At 51.7% G+C, this 20,108-nt stretch overlaps 2 protein-coding genes across 2 annotated transcripts in view; both read left to right on the forward strand.

The window, feature by feature from the left end:
• Positions 1-1,332: 1,332 nt before the first annotated feature.
• Positions 1,333-12,679, forward strand: WDR73 (WD repeat domain 73). Its single transcript, XM_007525434.3, has 8 exons — positions 1,333-1,403; positions 3,157-3,224; positions 4,496-4,584; positions 6,920-7,008; positions 7,871-7,935; positions 10,075-10,239; positions 10,489-10,848; positions 12,081-12,679. Exons 1-8 carry the CDS (start codon positions 1,363-1,365, stop codon positions 12,314-12,316), a joined length of 1,113 nt encoding a protein of 370 aa, XP_007525496.1. The 5' UTR covers positions 1,333-1,362; the 3' UTR covers positions 12,317-12,679.
• A 1,817-nt stretch (positions 12,680-14,496) lies between these two features.
• The window catches only part of ZNF774 (zinc finger protein 774), a 58,611-nt gene continuing 52,999 nt past the window's right edge, over positions 14,497-20,108 (forward strand). Inside the window, exons 1-2 of the transcript XR_009546634.1 lie at positions 14,497-14,684; positions 15,463-15,556. The gene's annotated coding sequence lies outside the window, so the exon portion shown is untranslated. The remainder of the gene's footprint in view (positions 14,685-15,462; positions 15,557-20,108) is intronic.

The raw sequence follows: 20,108 nt of genomic DNA on the forward strand, positions 1-20,108 counted from the left end.
AAATCATAATTAATTAGCGACTCAGGAGATGAATAAAGTGTTGGGCTCTCAGGCATGAGGTCTGAGTTTGATCCCTGATTTGATGCTTTGATTTTCTCTCCTGTCTCGCTATTGCATAAGTACATAATCTTAAAAGTAAGTATTTGGGGAGTCAGGCAGTAGCACTGTGGGTTAAGCGCACATGGCGCAAAACACAAGGGTGGGGTAAGAATCGTGGTTGGAGCTCCTGACTCCCCACCTGCAGGGAGTCGTTTCACAGGCGGTGAAGCAGGTCTATCTTTCTCTTCCCCTCCTCTCTCCATTTCTCTCTGTTCTATCCAACAACAGTAATGACGACGAAGACAACAACAACAAAGGCAACAAAATGGAAATAATGACCTCCAGGAGCAGTGGATTCATAGTGCAGGCACTGAGCCCCAGTGATAACCCTGGAAGCAAAAAAAAAAAAAAAAAAAAAAAAGGATCTGGGAGCTATCTCAACTGGTAGGGCACAGAATTTGCAAATACCTGGTGGTGGATGGACGGTTTGCTTCTTTTTTTTTTAATATTTATTTTATTTATTTATTCCCTTTTGTTGCCCTTGTTGTTTTATTGTTGTAGTTATTATTGTTGTTGTCGTTGTTGGATAGAACAGAGAGAAATGGAGAGAGGAGGGGAAGACAGAGAGGAGGAGAGAAAGATAGACACCTGCAGACCTGCTTCACCGCCTGTGAAGCGACTCCCCTGCAGGTGGGGAGCCGGGGTTCGAACCGGGATCCTTATGCCGGTCCTTGTGCTTTGCGCCACCTGCGCTTAACCCGCTGCGCTACAGCCCGACTCCCATGTTTGCTTCTTTTTTAAAACATTTTATTTATTCCCTTTTTGTTGCCCTTGTTTTTTATTGTTGTAGTTATTAATGTCGTCATTACTGGATAGGACAGAGAGAAATGGAGAGAGAAGGGGAAGACAGAGAGGGGGAGACAGACAGACACCTGCAGACCTGCTTCACCGCTTGCGACGCCCCTGCAGGTGGGGAGCCAGGAGCTCGAACCAGGATCCCTTGCCGGTCCTTGCACTTACCCGGCCGCGTGCTCTTAACCCACTGCGCTACCGCCAGGCTCCCCATGGACAGTTTACTTGTTGCTTCCTTGCTCCAGGCGACATCCTGGGGAATCCCTGACTTGACGTCACTTTTGGGGAGAAGCCTGCGAGGCGGGGTACTGGCTTGGGGCGGAGCCAGGCGCCGTCCACGCCCATTAAGGCCACGCCCACCAAATCAGACCACGCCTCCTGGTGGAGCTGTGCGCGCCTGGAGAGGGGGACGCGCATGCGCAAGAAAGAAAGCGACGAGACGGAAGTGGTGGACCGGAAGTGGGTGTGAATATGGAGGCCGCGGAGAACTGGCTGGTGGAATCCTTGCGCTTGTAAGGCGTGAGGGCCCGGGCTGGGGCTGGGGCTGGAGAGGGCGGGTTGGGGCCGGGGAGGGCGGGCTGGGCCAGGCAGCACCACCCCCACGAGAGCACCTGTCGGCTCTGGCCGCGCTGTGCCTGGGGATCGAACCTGCCGCCTCGGGTCTGCAAGTCCTGTGCTCTACCCGCTGAGCAACCCCGGCACCCCCACCCCCACACCCCGGCTGCAAACTCTTGGTTTTTTTTTTTTTTTTTTTTTTTTTCCCAAGTGCGATTTCCACCTGCAGGGGGAAAGCTTCGCGAGAGGTGAAGTAGGGCTGTCTACCTCCCCCGCCGCTCCCAGTCTCTCTAATAAATAAACAAAAATTAGAATCTCCGTTCTGTTTTTTTCTCAGGACTTCCCTCCATCGCGTGGGCTCTGGTGGAGGTCGTGGGGCAGCACCCGCAGGTCTGAGTCCAGGTGGTGGTGTGGGGGTGCTCGGTCCCCCTGCACCCCTGGGAAAGAGCTGAGAGGAAAGAGACAGACAGATTTCATGGCCGAATAGCATGCACGAGGCATGACTTTTTAAAAAAATTTTTTATTTATTCCCTTGTGTTGCCCTTGTTGTTTTATTGTTGTAGTTATTATTGTTGTTGTTGATGTCGTCATGGTTGGATAGGACAGAGAGAAATGGAGAGAGGAGGGAAGACAGAGGGAGAGAAAGACAGACACCTGCAGACCTGCTTCACAGCCTGGGAAGCGACTCCCCTGCAGGTGGGGAGCCGGGGGCTCGAACCGGGATCCTTACGCCGGTCCTTGTGCTTTGTGCCACCTGCGCTTAACCCGCTGCGCTACCGCCGACTCCCTAGGCATGACTTTTGTCTGTCTTTTCTTGACTCCTTGGAAGCCAGGACACTAGAGTTCCTCCCTCCTCCCTTTCCTTTTTTTTTTTTGCCTCCAGGGTTATTGCTGGGCTCGGTGCCTCCACCATGAATCCACCGCTCCTGGACGCTGTTTTTCCCTTTTTCTTGTTTGTTGTTTTTTGTCGTCGTTGTGGTTTTTTTTTTTAATTTTTTATCTTTATTTATTTGTTGGATAGAGACAGAAATTGAGAGGGAAGGGGGTGATAGAGAGGCAGAGAGACACCTGCAGCTCTGCTTCATCACTTGTGAAGCTTTCCCCCTGCAGGTGGGGACCAGGGGCTCAAACCTGGGTCCTTGGGCATTGTAACATGGCACTCAACCAGGTGTGCCACCACCTGGCCCTGTAGTTGTGGTGGTTATGATTATTGTTGTTGTTGTTGGATAGGATAGAGAGAAATGGAGGGGGGAGAGAAAGACAGACACCTGCAGACCTGCTTCACCGCTTGTGAAGCGACTCCCCTGCAGGTGGGGAAGGGGGGGAGGGGGCTCGAATGGATCCTTCCTCCAATCCTTGCGCTTGCTTTGCACCACCTGTGCTTAACCTGCTGTGCTACCGCCTGACTCCCACATTCAATAATTCACTGATGCTTCACTTTAACCTTTGGAAGCCTGGGTGTTCCACTGAGCACGGAGACCAGAGACGCAGGGAAAGGTCCCTTTACTCTGCCCAGCCACACCAGGGATAAAGGCAGTGGGGACTCACTGCCTTCCTCCCTCCCCAGCCCCCTCCCAACCTACTCAGCCTGGAATTCCTACACTCCCCACGCCAGAAAAATGGGGCTCCAAGCCCCAGAGTCATGCTGCTGTGGCATGTGGCAGCTCTAAAGTGCCGCTCACACTGTGGCCTTATGTCCCTCTCTTGCAGGTACCAGGATTTCCATGCCTTTGAGCTCTTGGCAGCTACCCGAGTCCTTGAGTGGATTGGTGACAAAGGTGATATGCCTGGCTGGCCCTGAAAGACGGGGAGGCCACTCTCAGGGTGCTTTAGGAGCTCAGCCCAAGGAGCCCAAGCCACTCTTCTGGTGGCTTCTTGTCACTTGCAGTGATTTTGTGCCCCCTCACCAATGTATTATATATTATTGTTATTTTTTCATGCTGCACCTAGTGCTGTCCAAGATTCTACCTCTCTTGTACCAACTTTTATGTGTGTGTGTGTATATATGTATATGTATGTATCTGTGTGTGTGTGTGTGTGTGTGTATATATATATATATATATATATATATATATATATATATTCTTGACTGGATGGTGTGCTTGCTTTGTTATGGACACAGTCCAAGCTTAAGCCTGGCCCCCAGCACACTGAGGGAACCACCAGTGCTTTAGTGTCTTTCTCTCTGTCACTGTCTGAAAAACTCAACTGAGTGGGGCAGGGGTAGATAGCATAATGGTTATGCAAAGAAACTCTCATGCCTGAGGCTCCAGAGTCCCAGGTTCAATCTCTTGCACCACCATAAGCCAGAGCTGAGTAGTGCTCTGGTAAAAAAAAAAAAAAAAAAGAAAGAAAGAAAGAAAAAATCAACTGAGTGGTGAAGCCTAGGACAAGCAAAAAATAAAAGCATTATTTTATTAACATAAGAGAGGGAAGGGTTGGGGGTGTAGAGAAGGAGCACATCAAAGCCTCAGTTTGGTATATCCAGTGCTGGGATCAGGCTGCCCTAACTGCTGTGACACCTCCCCGGCCGCTGGACTGCAGGAGAGAAACACCACAGCTTTGCCTCAGTGTCTGTGCAGCTTCTGCCATGCAGTCGTGCTGCCATGTGGTACCAGGACTTGAACCCAGGGTCTTACCTATCACAGTTCATGTGTTCCACTGGGTAAACTGTCTCCTGGCTCCAACCTATGACCTCTTAACTAAAATTCCTCTTTATAAGACCTCAGTGTTGCCCATTTCTTAAAATAAGACTGTGTACTGTGGTCTGGGAGGTGGCACAGTAGATAAAGCACTGGATTCTCAAGCAGGAGGTCCCAGGTTCAATCCCCGGCAGCATATGTGCCAGAGTGATGTCTGGTTCTTTATCTCCTGCCTTTCTCATGAATAAATAAATAAAATCTTAAAACAAAACAAAACAAAACACTGTGTACTAAGTCAGTGGCAAAGGCTTTTGTCTTTGTATTGGAAACTTTGACAAAGTATCTCGACCCAGCCACAGTTCAGCATCTTTCTGGCATCTTGTCACAGCTGCTTCTTCTTTACCCAGGAGTCTTTGTTGCTGGCTATGAACGCCTGAAAAGAAACGAGATTCTTCATCTGCTACTGCCTTTTCGACTTTCTGTAAAAGAAAACCAGGTAACTTGAAATATAAGCACTGAGTACATGTGTCTGCTCACTTATTAAGTATAATAATTAAGTGGGGCTGGGTAGTGGTACACCGGGTTGAGTGCATGTGTTATAATGCTCAAGGACTTTCTGGGGTGGGTGGGTGGAGAGAATACAGGTCCAAGAAGGATGACAGAGGACCTGATGGGGGTTGTGTTGTTATATGGGAAACTGGGGAATGTTATGCATGTGCACACTATTGTATTCACTGTTGAATGTAAAACATTAATCCCCCAATAAAGAAATTTTTAAAAAAATGCTCAAGGACTTGGGTTCGAGCCCTGGGTCCCCACCTGCTTTGCAAATGCTGAAGCAGTGCTACAGGTGTCTCTCTTATCTCTTTCCCTCTCTATCTTCCACTTCCCTCTTGATTTCTGACTGTCTCTATCCAAGAAGTAAAAATAATAAATTAAATCTATACCAGGAGTCGGGCGGTAGTGCAGCGGGTTAAGCACATGTGGCACAAAGCATAAGGATCCTGGTTCGAGCCCCCCGGCTCCCCACCTGCAGGGGAGTCGCTTCACTGGCGGTGAAGCAGGTCTGCAGGTGTCTGTCTTTCTCTCCCCCTCTCTGTCTTCCCCTCCTGTCTCCATTTCTCTCTGTCCTATCCAACAATGACTCCAACAATAAAACAATAAGGGCAACAAAAGGGAATAAATAAATAAATAAATATTTTTAAAAAATTAAATCTATACCAAGCTCCATATGTATATTAGGTATTAGGGAGACAGATGAGCCTTGGGCTGCCCTCAGTCTCGTAGCGAGGGCAGATGTGCAGAGAAGTGCTATAGAAAGTTCTGTGCTGGAGGGCTGGGGGTGGTGTACCAGCTGAGCACATACATTAGCTATGTAGGGACCAAGGTTCCAGCCCCTGTGCTTCCCACCTGCAGGGGGGATGCTTCTTGAATCAGGTCTCCCTTCTCTCTCCCACTCAAGCCTGAGCTGCGAGCTTGTCCAGAATGAGTCCTGAGGAGAGACCTGACTTACTGCCACCTCACCAGTGGCATCTCTTTCCCTACTGGCCGCCTTCTGTCTCTGCGTCCAGTTCCTCAGGTGGAGGAGATAGCAGAGCCTAGTGACTGAGCATGGACTCGCAGACTTGGGCTCAGGTTGCAGCCTTGGAAAAGTGCCTTGGGTTTGTTGTTTCAGAGTGGGGGTCACTTGACATTACAGGGCATTTTAAGACTTCAGTGTGCGAAAGCAGGAAAAGCACTCTCCCTCATGCCTGGCACAGCAGACTGAGTAAGTGGTGTTTGGGTTTTTTTGCCTCCAGGGTTATCTCTGGGGCTTGGTGCCTGCACTACAAATCCACTGCTCTTGGAGGCTATTTTCCCCCCATTTTTGTTGCCCTTGTTGTTGTTGTTGTTATTGTTATTGTTGTCATTGCTGTTGTTGTTGGATAAGACAGAGAAATCGAGAGAGGAGGGGAAGACAGAGGAGGGGAGAGAAAGACAAGACACCTGCAGACCTGCTTCACGGAGGTCTCGAAACTTTACATCAGGCTCAACCTGATGCTGTTGACTGGCTACGGAAGAAGGGCAAACGCTAGAAGAAGAAGAACTGCCTGTGAAGCGACCCCTCTACAGATGGGGAGCTGGGGGCTCAAACCAGGATCCTTAAATGCCAGTCCTTGTGCTTTGCACCATGTGCACTTAACCCACTACGCTGCCGCCCGGCCCCCAGTAGGTGATATTTTTATTCCTAGAAGACCCCACCTGACTCAGAGGAAGAGGTGGAGGGAAGAGAAGGTTGTGCTGGCTTGTGCAGCCCAGCTTTCCTCGGGAGACATGGAGTCTAACACCTTCTACAGTGAAAGGGCCAGTGGAGGCTGGAGAATGAACAGGAAGCTGTATGGACAGGTGGCAGCACACAGGGCCTGCTGGGGGAGGTGCCGGCTTCCGCTGAGAACTTCCTGCCCGCTGGGATCCAGAGCGCCTCTGAAACAGCCTTTGGGGAGTCGGACTGTAGCGCAGCGGGTTAAGCACATGTGGCGCAAAGCGCAAGGACCAGCCTAAGGATCCCTGTTCAAGCCCCTGGCTCCCCACCTGCAGGGGCGTCACTTCACAGGCGGTGAAGCAGGTCTGCAGGTGTCTGTCTTTCTCTCCCCCTCTGTCTTCCCCTCCTCTCTCCATTTCTCTCTGTCCTGTCCAACAACGACATCAACAACAACAATAACTACAACAATAAAACAACAAGGAAAACAAAAGGGAATAAATAAATATTTTTAAAAAGAAAAGAAGCAGCCTTTGAAGAGCTGGCTCTCCAACGCCCACCCCACCCCACCCCACCTCCCCATCTCTTCTAGGGTCTATTCCCAGAGAGAGATTTCAAGGTCCGCCATGGAGGCTTCTCAGACAGAGCTGTCTGTGATCTGAAGCACGTGCCGGGCACCAGGTATGGTGAGCAGTGTGACACCTAGGCCTTGCTCTTGGGCGTGAGGTGCCTCATCACCACCTCTGCTCACACGGGCTCGTCTGTACTCCCTCACAGCCCCCCCCCCCACATTTTCCTTTCTTTTTTTTTCTTTTCTGTGCCTGCAGGGTTATTGCTGGGTCTCGGTGCCTGCACAGAGAATCCACTCATCCTGGAGGCCATTTTTGCCATTTTTTCCTGTTGCATAGTACAGAGAGAAATTGAGAGGGGAAAAGGAAATAGAGAGGGAAAGAGAAAGATAGAAACCTGCAGATCTGCTTCACCACTTGTGAAGCAACACCCCCACCCCATCCCACCCCCGCCACAGGTGGGTAGCTGGGGGCTTGAACCAGGATCCCAGCACTTCGTACTGTTGTGTGCTTAACCTGGTCTACCACCGACTACCCTGCCTCCTCCTCCTGCCCACAGTCCTTTTAACAATGCAGAGGACGTGACGGGTGAAGAGCTGCCGCAGGGACAGAGAGGAAGGTGCCACTAGCTGCACGGCTGCTGCTGGGCACGTGGGGCGAACAGGCCATGAGCAGAGGCTGAATCTCAGGCCTGGGCTGTGTGTCTTGGCTCCTCACTGACCAATGTCCTGTGTAGCTGCCCTGGTGCCACCTGGGAGCCTGAGTGCAGTCTGTGGCTGCATGAGCTGGGGCCTGTGCTTAGAGGGCAGTGGATTCCATCTGTTCATCGGGTGGCCGGTTTTGAGGACCCTTCCATCAGGGGGCTGTCAGCACGGGATGTGTTAGAATCCATGCTGCATGGCCCAGAGAGGGTGGTGGGGGTACAGATGGGCTCTCACACTCTGGACTGAGATTCCCTCTCCACCTTACTCAAGATTGCTGGTGACCAGTGGCCTTCCAGGTTGTTCCCTGCAGGTGTGGCAGGTTGCCGAGGACAGTGGTGAGTGGACTGGGTGGGGGCTGGGATTATAAAAAGCCTGACACAGAAGTACACACTCACACTCACAAATTCACACTATCTCTCTCCCCACTCCCCCACCCACCCACAGACACTGACCCATGAAAGAATCTGATTTGGGGCCAAGTGGGAATGAAAAGGCGGCACCTGGACCAGGAACTAAGCCACCGTGTAGCACACACACCTTGCTCTACCATGCATGAGCCCCTGTTTGGAGCCCTGGTCCGCATGGGCGTACCGTGGGCACCACCAACAGTTCTAGCTTTTTGTAATTTTGTGGAGAAAAGTGAGGAAAGAGAAAAGGGGGGAACATACTGTGCTGTCATTTACATCTTAAGTGAAAAATAACAGGACACTAAAGGCTTTCCTTGGGGACAGTGACAGCTTAGAACCTCCCTGGCCCAGAGCAGCAGACCTGGGGCATCACCTCTGCTCCTCAGAGCCTGGCCCGGGAAGAGGGAGCCACCTGAGGGTATCCTTGGAGGGCAGTCGGAAACAAGGCTGCTTCCGTGTGGCCTTGAGGCTCCCCGGGGGAGACTCCAGGGCCCTTCCTGGCTCCCCACACGCAGCTGTGGTGTCTCTCCAGCTTCTGCAGGAGCCACAGCGGGAGCCAGCAGGCACAGCGAGTTGAGCTCCAGTGCCCTGACTGCTGAGTTAACTGGGCTCTGGGAGCGCTCCTCCTGGCCCCTACAAGCCTGGCCCGACCCACTGTGCTCCCCGTGCCTCAGACAGGACGCTCCTGGGGAACTTGCTCCCCGCTGGCTTCTAAAGCACCTTCGTGGTCTCACCCCTCCTTCCTGGTCTGACTTTCATCTAGCCTTCACAGTGGAAAAATGATAGAGCTTCATTTTCTTTTTTTTAATTTTTTATTATCTTTATTGGATAGAACAGTCCGAAATCAAGAGGAAAGGGGGTGATAGAGAGGGCATGACAGGGAGACACCTGCAACACTGCTTCACCATTTGCAAAGCTTTCCCCCAGCAGGTGGGGGCCAGGGGCTCGAACCCGTGCCCTTGCTCATAGTAACATGTGCGCTCAACCAGGTGCACCACCACCTGGCCCCAGATCTTCAATTTCTTTTGAGAATATGTAAAAAAGTGAGCCCTCTGTGGAGCAAGAAGATGTAGAATGCAGAACAGATACCATCTGAGTCGTTTGTACAGCAAGTGACTAGTTCTGCACCTGGTTGTCAGTGGCCTCCATTCAGAGCAGCCCGCAATGTAGACAAGAGCCCTTTCTTAACCCACCAGGTGGAGGCACATCCAACTGGAAGTGGACATCAAGTATGTCTCACACTTGGTGTGAAAAAGACCTGACCTGGGGCTCGGGCAGTAGTGCAGTGGGTTAAGCGCATGTGGTGCAAAGCACAAGGACCGGCGTAAGGATCCGGTTCGAGCCCCCAGATCCGCACCTGCAGGAGAGTCGCTTCACAGGCGGTGAGGCAGGTCTGCAGGTGTCTATCTTTCCCCCCTTTCTGTTTCCCCCCCCCTCCATTTCTCTCTGTCCTATCCAACAACGACAACATCAATAACTACAACAATAACTAGAATAAGGGCAACAAAAGGGAAAATATAGCCTCCAGGAGCAGTGGATTTATAATGTAGGCACTGAGCCCCAGCAATAACCCTGGAGGGAAAAACTATAATAATAAAGAAAAGGAAAGACATGACCTTGTCTTCATCGGGAGGCAGCACCATCTCCAGTGTCACCTCAGCTGCTTCATTTCAGCAAGTTGCTTGAGGCCATGGAGCGGGTTTTGGAAGAAGCAGTAGTTTGTGAGCCCCGTGCCTGCTGTGTTCACTTTGGGTGTAAATGACATCACTGTGTGTCCTTTCCTTACCTTTTCCTTTATTTGTTCTCCAAAACTATAAAAAGCCGGAACTGCTAGTGGAGTTTGAAGATAGCTGCTCTTGACTCACTCTCCCATTTGCAAAAAGTTCGAGTGTGAAATTAAAAAGATATGAAAGTGCCTCTGATAATTTCAGGAATTAATCCTAGCACAGCGTTTACTTCCTTAGGTTTTTACCCTCTGGCTCTTACCACTTTCTCCTTGACCTTCCCAGTGTTGGGGAGGCTGCTGACTGGCCTCGACCCTCACGGGCTTCCTTTCTTGGCCCCCAGATATCATTAAAGCTGTCAGCACCATTGCAGTGGACGAAGGAGAAGAGAGTCTCTGGCCTAGGGTGTCTGTCTTCTCATCCATGGCCCCGGGGGTCCTCCACGGGGTGAGGCTCAGCGGGCTGCGGGTTGTGGACCTGGAGTCCCAGAAGACCACTTACGCCTCAGGTTTGGCCGCGGTTACCCTGTGGGCCCCTCCAGCCAGGGTCAGCTCCCTGTAGTGTGGCCCTCTGCCAGAAGTCAGGAGACAAGATGACTAAGCTCTTACTTCAAGGGGGTCCCAGAGAGTGGGGTTGGTGGAGACCAGCACCCGCTCAGTGGGGTGGAGTTTGGCAAGATGTGGGCATCCTGCTGGGGCTGGTGAGCAGAGGGAGGGGCCTGTGGCTGACCCGGCCACCTGACACGTGCCATGTGCAGGTGTCACTGACGGTGAGGAACTGAGTAGCCTGCAGGTCCTGGATGCGCACACCTTTGCCTTCTGCTGCACCTCGGGCCGGCTGGGGCTTGTCGACATCCGCCATCAGTGGGCTCCATCTGAGAACCTCAGCCCCAACCCACGCGGGGGCAGGTGGTGCGCAGAAATCAAGGGCCAGGGTCAGAGCCCAGGACCCAGCGTAGCCAGCCTGGGCTCAGAGGGACAGCTGTCTCTTCTTGACCCCCGGAACCTCGACCATCCTGTGAGCTCAGTCCAGTGCCCAGTGCCCACACCCAGTCCTGACCCAGAGCTACTGCGAGTGACTTGGGCTCCCAGCCTGGGCAACTGCGTGGCCATTTCAGGTACCAGGACTCTAGTGAGCTTTGGCTTACGGTAGGTAGTTCAGGGGGATTGAACCTCGGACTTCAGAGGCTCAGGGATGAGAGTCTCTTTGCATAACCATTATTCTGTCTACCCCCCAGGATTCTGTATCTGTTATTTGATCTCTTGTAGAGAACTGTGGAGGAATCTGAGAGAGAAGCCTGTAGATATGTAATCTGTCTGACCCAGCAAGCTAGTGTTGCCCACAGACTAGTGCTGGGTGACCTGTCCTACTCCAGACACCTTCTCTAGGTTGCTCAGTGCAGACCCTTCCCCGACCTGGCTGCTAAGCTTAGCAGGCCTTTTGTGTCCTAGAGCAGGTCAGTTGCGAGGCTCACAGAGGACCAACGGGGATTGCATGCAAAGCTGGCAGCATCTTGGGGTGCTGTGCAGCCTCCTACTTTCCAGATATGCAGGCCACACCAGCAGACCCTGGTTGGCCGTAGTAGTATCTTGGTGAAGGAAGATATCTGAGAACCAAGGGGAGCGATCTATTGAGAAGGTAGACAGCAGTGGGTTAAGTGTGGACATTGCTAGGTGGTGCAGGGACCTGGAGGGTTTACTCTTTTTTAAATTAATTTATTGCTTATTTATTAATTCTTTTTTGTTTTAACCAGAACACTGTTCAGTTCTGGCTTATGGTGGTGTGGGGGGTTGAACCTGGGACTTTGGAGCCTCAGGCATGAGTGTTTGCTTAACCATTAATGCTATCTACCCTCCGCCTGAGGGTTTACTCTTTTTATTATTACTACTACTATTTATTAGATAGGACAGACAAAAATTGAGAGAGGACAGAGAGATGGGGAGATATAGGGAGAGAAAGATAGGTACCTGCAGACCTGCTTCACAGCTCCTGAAGTAATCCCCTGCAGGTGGGGAACCAGGGGCTTCAATTGGAATCCTTGCTCCGGTCCTTGCCTTTTACCCTGCGTGTGTTGAACCCAGTTCGCTATTGCCTGGTCCCCTGGAATTTTTTTTTTTTAAGATTTTATTTATTAGTGAGAAAGATAGGCAGAGATTGGAAGAGTTGAACTCAGGTCCTTGTGTACTGTAGTATGTGCACTCTACCAGGTGCTCCACTCCCCAGCGCCTGGTTGGCCTTTAATGAAATATGTCTTGTTCCTGTCGGCTCCTCTCCGTTTTTGCTGCCATAGAGCAAGTGGTGGAAACTCTTAGATTTAGTGTTCCCTTTTCTTTTCCTTTTCTCCCTCAGGTTTTGATGGGACAGTCCAGGTCTATGACGTCACGTCTTGGGACAGAACAGGGGGCCAGGTGGAACCTCTCTTCACCCACAGAGGTCACATCTTCCTAGATGACCATGGAACTGACACAGCCCCGTTGATCACCACTCACACCTGGCACCCCCGCAAACCCAGGACTTTGTTATCTGCAGCAAGCGATGCCTCTCTGCACGTGTGGGACTGGGTAGGCCCGGGCGGCTCCTGCTGACGGCAGGTCTCCTTCTGCCCCAAAGCCACTGTGTGGCTCAGGCGTTGATGGAGGCTTCAGGTGCCCACGCATCTCTGATACCAGCTGAGCGGTCCTGGGCTGCTGAATCTGCCTCTCAGCTCATTAGTATAGCTGTAAAGTGATAATAGTAATCATGACCTGGCAGGGCTGTTGGAGAAGTGATGTTATTTAAAAACAAGCCAACAAGAGCTTGCGGGATGTACCACTGATGTGTCTGCATTTGTTAGATGTAGGCAGCTTATCCCTGGTTACTGCTAGAATCACAAGAGCTAACAGACATGTCTTCTGAGATTTTTTTTATAGAACTACAACTGTATGGGGGCCAATAAATACTTAACAAGTCCTGGGGCCGGGTGTGGTGGTGCACCTGGTTGAGCGCATGTGTTACAATGCCCAAGGACCTGGGTTCAAGCCCCTGGTCCCCACTTGCAGGGGGAAAGCTTCACCAGTGGTGAAGCAGTACTGCAGGTATCTCTCTGTGCCTGTCTCTGCTTCCCCCTTCCCCTCAATTTCTGGCTGTCTCTATCCAATAAATAAATAAAAGATTAAAAAAAAAAAAAAAGTCCCCCAACTACTCCAGGACCAGAACTGGGATCTTCTCTTTTGAACCCTTTCTCTGGTCTCTGCCACTGTGACTAGAGTTTCTGGAGAAACTTCTCAGATCCTGATACTTATTCTTTTTTTTTTAATTTAATTTTTCCCCCTTTTGTTGCCCTTGTTTATATTGTTGCTGTAGTTATTGTTGTTGATGTCGTCGTTGTTGGCTGGGACAGAGAGAAATGGAGAGAGGAGGGGAAGACAGAGAGGGGAGAGAAAGACAGACACCTGCAGACCTGCTTCACTGCCTGTGAAGTGACTCCCCTGCAGGTGGGGAGCCGGATTCTTATGCCGGTCCTTGCGCTTTGCGCCACGTGCGCTTAACCCACTGCGCTACCGCCCGACCCACCTCTGATAATATTTTCTTTATTTTATGTTTGCCTCCAGGGTTATTGCTGGAGCTCCATGAATCCACTCCTGGAGGCCATTTTCCCCGCCCCCGTTTTTTTCTGCCCTTGTAGCCTTGTTGTGGTTATTATTATTGTTGATGATGTCGTCGTTGTTAGATAGGACAGAGAGAAATGGCGAGAGGAGGGGGAGACAGAGAGGGGGAGAGAAAGACAGACACCTGCAGACCTGCTTCACCGCCTGTGAAGCGACTCCCCTGCAGGTGGGGAGCCAGGGGCTCGAACGGGGATCCTTACACGGGTCCTTGCGCTTCTTAACCCGCTGCGCTGCCGCCCGACTCCCCTCTGGTGATATTTTCTTTCAGAGACAGAAGTGGAGAGGGAGTGGAAGTAGTGGGGAGAGAGGGAAAGCTGCGCGCAGCTGTATCGCCGCTCCGCCGCGTGTGAAGCTGTCTCCCGGGAGGTGGGGACCAAGGACTTGAGCTTGGGTCCTCCAGCGTGATAATGTGTGTGCTCTACCAGGGCGCACCACCCAGCCCTCTAATGTGGGGTGTTTGCTTTATATTTGATTGATTGATTGATTAATGAGAAACAAAGGAGGAGAGAGAAAGAGCCAGACACCACGCTGGCACCTGTGCTGCCAGGGATCGAACTCAGGACCTCATGCTTGAGAGCCCGGTGCTGTATCCACTTTGTTTTTTTAATATTCATTTTATTTTTTGAGAGAGAGAAACACCAGAGCCCTGCCCAGCTCTGGCCGATGGAGATGCGGGGGATCGAAGCCGGGTCTCCGCAGACTTGGGCACGAGTCTCCCTGCAGGGCCGTCGCCCCTTCCCTCGTGGGGGCCCCGCACTCCGGCGAGTCCGAGCCCACGGTCACGCCGCACAGGTGCCGCTCAGCTCCGGGCTCGCCGTCGGCCCCTCGCTGGCGTCAGGAAGCCCGAGGTGCTCCGCGGCCCGGACGCCGAACGCTCCGCGGGCGTCTCCCCGCAGCTGGCGGGGCCTGGGCTTCGCGGTGACCGCCTGAGCGCCCAACGCCAGCGCCGCCCTGCCTTCCGCCGGAAGCGGCAGCGCGGGCCCCGAGGACTCCACTTCCCGTCGGACTGACAGCGGCGCGAGCCAATCACCTCAGGGCAGGGCTCAGGAGCCGGCCGGTCATAGGCCGTCAGTCGGCGGTGGGCGGGACTTTCCCACGCCGGCCGGCCAGGGGGCGCCGAGCCCACAGCTGCCCGGTGCCCGGGGCGGGGGAGTCTGGCCTCGGCGCGGGGACCCGGGGCGGTAGCCGCGTCGGCCTTCTCCGGGAGTCACGTCAGCGGGCCGGCCGTGCCGATGCGTCCGGACAGGGTTCCCGGCGCAGAGCGGGACTCGTGTCACCCCCGGGTGTGAGGGGCGGCGCGGCCCCGGTGAGAGAGGCGCCGAGCGGTTCCGGCGGCGGGCGGCCCTGGGAAAGGGGGTCCTGAGGGAGGGGCGGGGGGAGGGCCTGGGGGTGTCGGGGTCCGGGGGGGTCGGGGGCTCTGGGGGTGTCGGGTCCGGGGGAGCGTTCGGGGGCTCTGGGGGTGTCGGTCCGGCGCAGCCTGGCCCCTGGCGTCCCTGCGGTGCTCACAGTTCCGGAACCGGACAGAGGCGCCCTGGGGACCCCGGGCCTGGAGCCCCTGTGGGAAGAGGGTGGCGGGGTGGGGAGCTGGGTGCCACCTGGGTGCATGGGGCTGGCGGGGCAGGGGGGCTGCTGCACGGTATCACATGTAGGAAGCTGTGGTTTCTGCACAGGACTTACAGAAAAAAAAAAAAAAAAAGATTCTGTGGGTCGGGTGGTGGGTGGCAGTGGGTTAAGCGCACGTGGCACAAAACTCAAGGACTGGAGTAAGGATCCTGGTTCGAGCTCCCCACCTGCAGGGGAGTCACTTCACAGGCGGTGAAGCAGGTCTGCAGGTGTCTGTCTTTCTCTCCCCCTCTCTGCCTTCCCCTCCTCTCTCCATTTCTCTCTGTCCTACCCAACAACGACAACAACAACAATAACTATAACAAAGATGGGCGACAAAAGGGTAAAAATAGCCTCCAGAAGTGGATTTGAAATGTAGGCACCAAACCCCAGCAATAAGTCTGTAGACAAAAAAAAAAAAAAAAAGACTAAAGTATATTGCTTTTATCTTAATACTTTTGTTGCTTTCTCTTGTAATGCAGCGGGATGCACTGACATCAGAAGAGCGCCATCAGAAGAGTGGCCAGCACCAGGTGCTGGACTCTCCAAGGCTCCTGGCCCTCAGCTAGAGATCAGGTAAGGTAGGAGCCTACCCGCCGGTTGTCAAGATTAATAGGCGGGGCAACTGCTCTATAAATTGTTACTGTTGGTTATATGGTTTGTTTTTAACTCTTAAAGCCAAAGGGAAGGAAAACTTTATGCAGAGAAAGGGGCAGTGCCATTACGACTGGTCTCTAAGGAAAGGAGGGTTATGTACAGCGCCAGCAGGTCTTCGCAACACTCTGCATGCACTGTGCTGGAACATCAGGACTGGCTTGGGCGAGACAAAGCACTGGCTGGGGGACCTGAAGGGGAACTGGGGTGTTGGCATTTCCTGTTCAGGGAACTACCTGCACAGCTGTGTTTGTTGTGCAGAACTAATTGGCTGTACACATCCATGCATTTATCAGTCGCGTTTCAATACAAGGTGACAGCAAAGGGAATTAACTCAGGATATAGTTCTATAAGGATCCTGGGATTAGGGAGTCCGGCGGTAGTGCAGCGGGTTAAGCGCAGGTGGCAAGGACCCCCATAAGGATCCCGGTTCGAGCCCCCAGCCCCCCACCGGCAGGGGAGTCGCTTCACAGGCAGTGAAGCAGGTCTGCGGGTGTCTGTCTTTCTCTCCCCCTGTCTTCCCCTCCTCTGTCCATTTCTCTCTGTCCTATCCAGAAACGACATCAGTAACAACAACAATAATAACCACAACAATAAAACAAGGGCAACAAAAGGGGAAAATAAGATCAGAAGGTAAGAGTTTCCTAAGTTCTACTGCTTGTCCAGATAGAAGAAAAATGGGGTGGTTCAGGAGGTGGCCCAGTGATAAGGCTTTGGACTCTCAAGCATGAGGTCCCGAGTTTGATCCCTGGTAGCACATGTGCCATAGTGATATCTAGTTCTCTCTCTCCTCCTATCTTTCGCATAAATAAATAAAAAAAGAAAAATGGGAGGGGCTGGGCAATGATGCACCTGGCTGAGTGCACACATTACCATGTATAAGGACCTGGGTTCGAGACCTCGATCCCTACCATCATGAGCGATAAAGCAGTGCAGCAAGTATCTCTGTTTCTCTCCCTACCTCCCCATCCCTTCAATTTCTACCTGTATCCAATAAATGAATAAAATCTTATCATTTTATTGGCTAGAGTGCCAGAAGACTAGAGTTAGCCTATATGTAAAGGTGGTAGAAACCGTTTGAGACCTGTCTTACAGGTGCATTATCAGTCAGAAATATCTACTAGTCTGGCTCCTGAAAATCTCTGAATCATGTGCAGTTAGCTGGAGTGAGTCTTGAGCCTATAATGAAGCAAGTAGAAGGAAAAGAAATCAAAGCCCAGTAGCAATTTTCTTTGGCAAATTGATGAGATGTGGCCATCAGGAAAGTGAAGCCTACCAAATGGGTGATGTCAGTCAGAAGACAAAACAGTCCAGAGTATCAGCATTCCAGCTGGACATCAGATATGTGGCCTCTCAGTATGTCAAAAAAAAGAAAAGGTCTTGAGGGGGTCGGGCAGTAGCGCAGTGGGTTAAGCACACGTGGCGCGAAGTGTAAGAACCGGCGTAAGGATCCCGGTTTGAGCCCCCGGCTCCCCACCTGCAGGGGAGTTGCTTCACAAGTGGTGAAGCAGGTCTGCAGGTGTCTTTCTCTCCCCTCTCTCTGTCCTCCCCTCCTCTCTCCATTTCTCTCTGTCCTATCCAACAACGATAACATCAATAATAACTACAACAATAAAACAACAAAGACAACAAAGAAGGTAATAAATAAATATAAAAAAGAAAAATCAATTATAGAAGAGAGACAGAGAAGGAAGTCAGAGTGCCGTTCTGGATGGATGGAACTGAGCACTTCACATAATAGCAATTTCCCTGCCACGAGCACCACACTGAAAAATAAAACAGTTCAATATAGCAGCCTGGGAGGTAGCACAGGGGTTAAAGCATAGACTCTCTAGCACAAGGTCTTGAGTTCTATCCCTGGCATCACATGTACTGGAACGATGCTCCGATTCTCTCTCCGTTTCAATAATAAACAGATGTGTGTGTGTGTGTGTGTGTGTATATATATATATATGTATATATATATTTAAGTCTTTTTATATTTATTTACCCTTTTGTTGCCCTTGTGTTTTTGTTGTTAGTTATTGTTGCTATTGATATCATCGTTAGACAGGACAGAGAGAAATGGAGAGAGGAGGGGAAGACAGAGAGGGGAGAGAAAGACAGACACCTGCAGACCTGCTTCACAGCCTGTAAAGTGACTCCTCTCCCGGTGGGGAGCCGGGGGCTCAAATCGGGATCCTTACGCCGGTCCTTGCACTTTGCACCACGTGTGCTTAACCTGTTGCGCTACCACCCGACTTCCACAGATGCATATATTTTTAAACTCAACATCAACTCTATTCTCAAGGTGAGCCTTGAAGGGAAGAGTGATTCAATATTCTAGAACTTGGTGTCTCCTGGGACACCATCCTATCCATTCTCCCCACAGACAGGGCAACACTTCCTCTCCTAGAAGAAAGGAATCTTCCTCCTATAAAACTTGGTAAAGACAGGTCTTGGGGTTTCTGCTCAGCTCCCCTGTGTCTAGCCCAGTGGTGGCGGCACATAGACATTTGTTGAACAAGTGAAGAAATGGAGTCGACGATGGGGCTTTTTACAGCCTATGTGGTTTAACAGCTGTCGCTGTCACTGACTAGTTAGATACTTGCTCTTGTGTCTAGTTTAGTTGAGTCAGTAGAGATGATTCCTAATGGGATCATTCATTTGGTAGCCATCTGGCTCCTTAGCCAGAGGGAAAGCTTGCGCAGCATAGTGGAAAGGTGTGCACGCTAGTCTACTTGTCCCTGAGGTCTGCGCTTGGGTGCAGTTGATTCTCACTCCCTGAGGTCTTGGACCACTTTCAGTCTGGTCAGGAGGTAGTGCATGAAGTGAAGAAGTAAAGGAAGTGTATTAACAGAAAAGGGCAGCTTTCTAACACATTAAAAGATAGACCCAAGGAAAGAATGTGACTACTTTATTAGACAACATTGAACATCCATCTTATAAGAACCAAGGCCTGATCTGAGTAGTTTCCGTGAGTGGGAAAACTTCACGTTTTCCAGAAACACTTCACCATACCTCTCTCTCCTCAGTGATAAACCCTGTCACCTGCTACCATCCCTGTCTGTCTTACTTCAAGACTCAAGGACCCAAGAACAAAACCTGGTAGCATCCCAAGATCAAGGGAGACATCTGTAGGACAAACTCACAATTGAAGCCCAAATCTCTCCAGGGATGACATGTCCTCAAAGTCAACATTCTTACCAATGATGTTCTTGGTATACAAAAGCTCCCAGGCAGAACTGTGGATCTGCAAATACAGAGTGAAAAATGAGGACTAGGGTAATGGCAGGTGCAGAGTGGTGACCACACCTCTCTGAGGAGGGAGGACACAGGCCCACACTGCAGAGAGGGCTGTTTCACCTGGTAAGATAAACTGCCACCTTCCTGGACAGGTAGCTGGGCGTCTCTGACTCTGTTCACACTCAAAAATTGAAAACCCAGGAAAAGGTGTATTTCTCTGGCGGCTGGCTCAGCGCAGGTCAGTAAGGAGAGATGAGAGCAGGTGCACAGACTCCTGTCTATAAAGATGTATTTCTCTGGCGGCTGGCTCAGCACAGGTCAGTAAGGAGAGACGAGAGCAGGCGCACAGACTCCTGTCTATAAAGATGTATTTCTCTGGCGGCTGGCTCAGCACAGGTCAGTAAGGAGAGACGAGAGCAGGCGCACAGACTCCTGTCTATAAAGGTGTATTTCTCTGGCGGCTGGCTCAGCACAGGTCAGTAAGGAGAGATGAGAGCAGGCGCACAGACTCCTGTCTATAAAGGTGTATTTCTCTGGCGGCTGGCTCAGCACAGGTCAGTAAGGAGAGACGAGAGCAGGCGCACAGACTCCTGTCTATAAAGGTGTATTTCTCTGGCGGCTGGCTCAGCACAGGTCAGTAAGGAGAGACGAGAGCAGGCGCACAGACTCCTGTCTATAAAGATGTATTTCTCTGGCGGCTGGCTCAGCACAGGTCAGTAAGGAGAGACGAGAGCAGGCGCACAGACTCCTGTCTATAAAGGTGTATTTCTCTGGCGGCTGGCTCAGCACAGGTCAGTAAGGAGAGACGAGAGCAGGCGCACAGACTCCTGTCTATAAAGGTGTATTTCTCTGGCGGCTGGCTCAGCACAGGTCAGTAAGGAGAGACGAGAGCAGGCGCACAGACTCCTGTCTATAAAGGTGTATTTCTCTGGCGGCTGGCTCAGCACAGGTCAGTAAGGAGAGACGAGAGCAGGCGCACAGACTCCTGTCTATAAAGGTGTATTTCTCTGGCGGCTGGCTCAGCACAGGTCAGTAAGGAGAGACGAGAGCAGGCGCACAGACTCCTGTCTATAAAGGTGTATTTCTCTGGCGGCTGGCTCAGCACAGGTCAGTAAGGAGAGACGAGAGCAGGCGCACAGACTCCTGTCTATAAAGGTGTATTTCTCTGGCGGCTGGCTCAGCACAGGTCAGTAAGGAGAGACGAGAGCAGGCGCACAGACTCCTGTCTATAAAGGTGTATTTCTCTGGC

Source organism: Erinaceus europaeus, chromosome 20 (genome assembly GCF_950295315.1).
Source record: "Erinaceus europaeus chromosome 20, mEriEur2.1, whole genome shotgun sequence".
Classification (NCBI taxonomy): domain Eukaryota; kingdom Metazoa; phylum Chordata; class Mammalia; order Eulipotyphla; family Erinaceidae; genus Erinaceus; species Erinaceus europaeus.